At 50.8% G+C, this 2,398-nt stretch overlaps 1 protein-coding gene across 1 annotated transcript in view; it reads right to left on the reverse strand.

Annotated features, from left to right (window-relative positions):
* The window catches only part of LOC104277773 (fibrillin-2-like), a gene marked incomplete at its 5' end in the record, with an annotated part of 33,130 nt that extends 30,805 nt beyond the window's left edge, over nucleotides 1–2,325 (reverse strand). The window contains 2 exon segments of the mRNA XM_009874521.1: nucleotides 1,468–1,587; nucleotides 2,182–2,325. Of these exon segments, the coding sequence (XP_009872823.1) occupies nucleotides 1,468–1,587; nucleotides 2,182–2,325 (264 nt within the window).
* Nucleotides 2,326–2,398: the final 73 nt, after the last annotated feature.

Consider the following 2,398-nt stretch of genomic DNA (forward strand, 5'->3'; position numbering starts at 1 on the left):
TCCCTCTGTACAAACTACAGGGGATGGAATCATAGAATCGTTTAGGTTGGAAAAGACCTTTAAGACCATCAAGTCCAACCATTAACCCAGCACTGCCAGGCCCACCACTAAATCACATCCCTGAGCACCACATCTACACCGCTTTTAAATACTTCCAAGGATGGTGACTCCACCACTTCCCCAGGCAACCCGTTCCAGTGCGTGACAATCCATTCAGTGAAGAAATTTTTCCTAACGTGCAATCTAAGCCTCCCCTGGTGCAACTTGAAGAACTTGGAAAAGATGTGGGAAAAGCTTTCTGCACGTTCTGGAAGCAGCACAACATTTGTGAGCTTCGAGCTCTGGGAATCTCGGACCCTTCGTGACGTCTTCATCAACCTCCTGCCCCAGGGCCCCTTTTGCAACTCAAATTATCCTCAGGCTGTTCAACCAACAGCCCTGGAGTCAGGCCTGAGATAGAGATGTGGTCCCAAGGACCTCAGCAAAATGAATTTTGGAACAGAAGTTGGGGCACAGCATGACTGAAGTAGGGCAGCAGGGGACACAAGGGACAGTTTCTTATCCTGACAGCTAGAGAGGTCACAGATGAAGAATGACATCCAATTTTGGCACTACACATTAAAAAAAAAAGAAAAAAAAGATCAAGACAAAGTGAAGGAAGTTTGGAAGATAAAAACAGGGACAATGAGAAGCTTAGAAACATTATCAATGAGAGGAGATTGAGAGACTTGCATTTGTTTAGTCTACAAGGGAGATAACAGGGGGGTTACAAGTTGCAGTTTCCCAACATGTAAAAAAATGTTGTCAAAGACAGAGTGATGAACCAATGTGCACAGCCAGAAAGAGAACGGCAAGAAGAATTCGGCTTAAAAGACTTAGTTTGGAAATTAGGAAAGCTTTTCACATTGTCAGGCAGTTGGGGGGGTTCTTTGAAAATCACCTCATTAGAAGCCAAAAATCAAAGGTCGGGGACTGATAGAGAAACCTGCCTTCGTTTCTTGTTCATATGAGACTTTACCTTCCCACGATCTTTTTTTAGCAGTCCCTCATCTAGAGCACCACCTTGCTGCAAGACACTGGCAGAACAACTCTGCTAGAAATCACAATCCCTACATTGACACGAACGTTCCTCAAAACCCTATCTTTTGCCGAAACAAATGTCGGCATCTTCAAACAGAGTTGTGCTCTTGAAAAGGACTCTCCAAGTTCCTCCATTGCTGCAAGCCCATTTTAAAGTAGATTAAAGTAGAGGAAACTTCTCCTAGACAGATTTCAGGATGCTGGGGCAGCTCAGCCAGAGTTGTTCTGAAATGCTCCCACCCACCCGGCTGGGAGGTTCTTTGGTGCTGGGGACTCCTCGCCCTGTCTCCCCTTTACAACCATTTTCCTTCAGTACCTAGGTCTCTGCTAAGCCCGCTGAGCCTCTCGCACGCTGTGTCCTCCCAAAAGGAGACAGAACACACTTACCGATGCACGCCTGCTTTGTGGGGGTGCTCTGGAAACCTTCGTGGCACTTGCAGTGGTAGGAGCCAGGCGTGTTCACGCAGTCGCCGTGCACACAGGGGCTGCTGGAGCACTCGTCCACATCTGCAAGAAGAAAAACCTAAACCCGTGAGTCCCTGTTACGCACAGTGAGCTACCAGGCCAGGCAAGGAAGGCTGCTCCTGGGAGCTGCTGAGCGTGGCTTTTCAACTGCAGTGCTCTGACAGTACGGCCAGCAAGATCCCTCTGGACCGTCTCCCTTCCCATCTCCTCCCTCAAGTGAATCCGGTGTCACCTGCAGACTTGCCGAGGGGGTACTCGATCTCACTGTCTGTGTCATCGATGATGATATCAAAGAGTATTGATCCCAGTACGGGCCCTGACTCCACTCACTACTGATTTCCACTTGGGCAGCTGTCACAGTGCCAGGACCCCATCCAAGCAGTGACCAGCAGCTGAGCCAACGGCAATCTTGTGGCTACCAGAGGAGAGTTGTCACCCTGGGCGTTCCTTGAGGGACAGACATACCCCCTTCCGTCACGGTGCTTCGTTGCCCAGCACAATCTCTATCTCCAGCCTCTTTTGGGGGGTTCTGACTGGGAAGGGGGCTCTTGGGGCAGCAGCTGGAGGAGCTGTGAGGAGCAGGCATGGGGCACAGCTGGAGCTGACCTGTGTGCATGTCCAGCAGAGCCTACTCACCGATGCACTCCCCGCGCACGTCCTGCTTGGAGCCCATGTTGCACTCGCAGCGGTAGCTGGACGGGGTGGGGATGCAGCGGCCGTTCAGGCAGAGGTTAGTGAAATGCTTGCAGATGTCAATGGTCTGATTCAGTGTGGCGGTTCCTGGAGAGCACAGAGACACCATCAGGTAGAGGGTTACAGCTCCCTGGATCGTCCCCAGGAACCAGGGTGGGTG

Source organism: Apaloderma vittatum, unplaced genomic scaffold (genome assembly GCF_000703405.1).
Source record: "Apaloderma vittatum isolate BGI_N311 unplaced genomic scaffold, ASM70340v1 scaffold31528, whole genome shotgun sequence".
NCBI lineage: Eukaryota > Metazoa > Chordata > Aves > Trogoniformes > Trogonidae > Apaloderma > Apaloderma vittatum.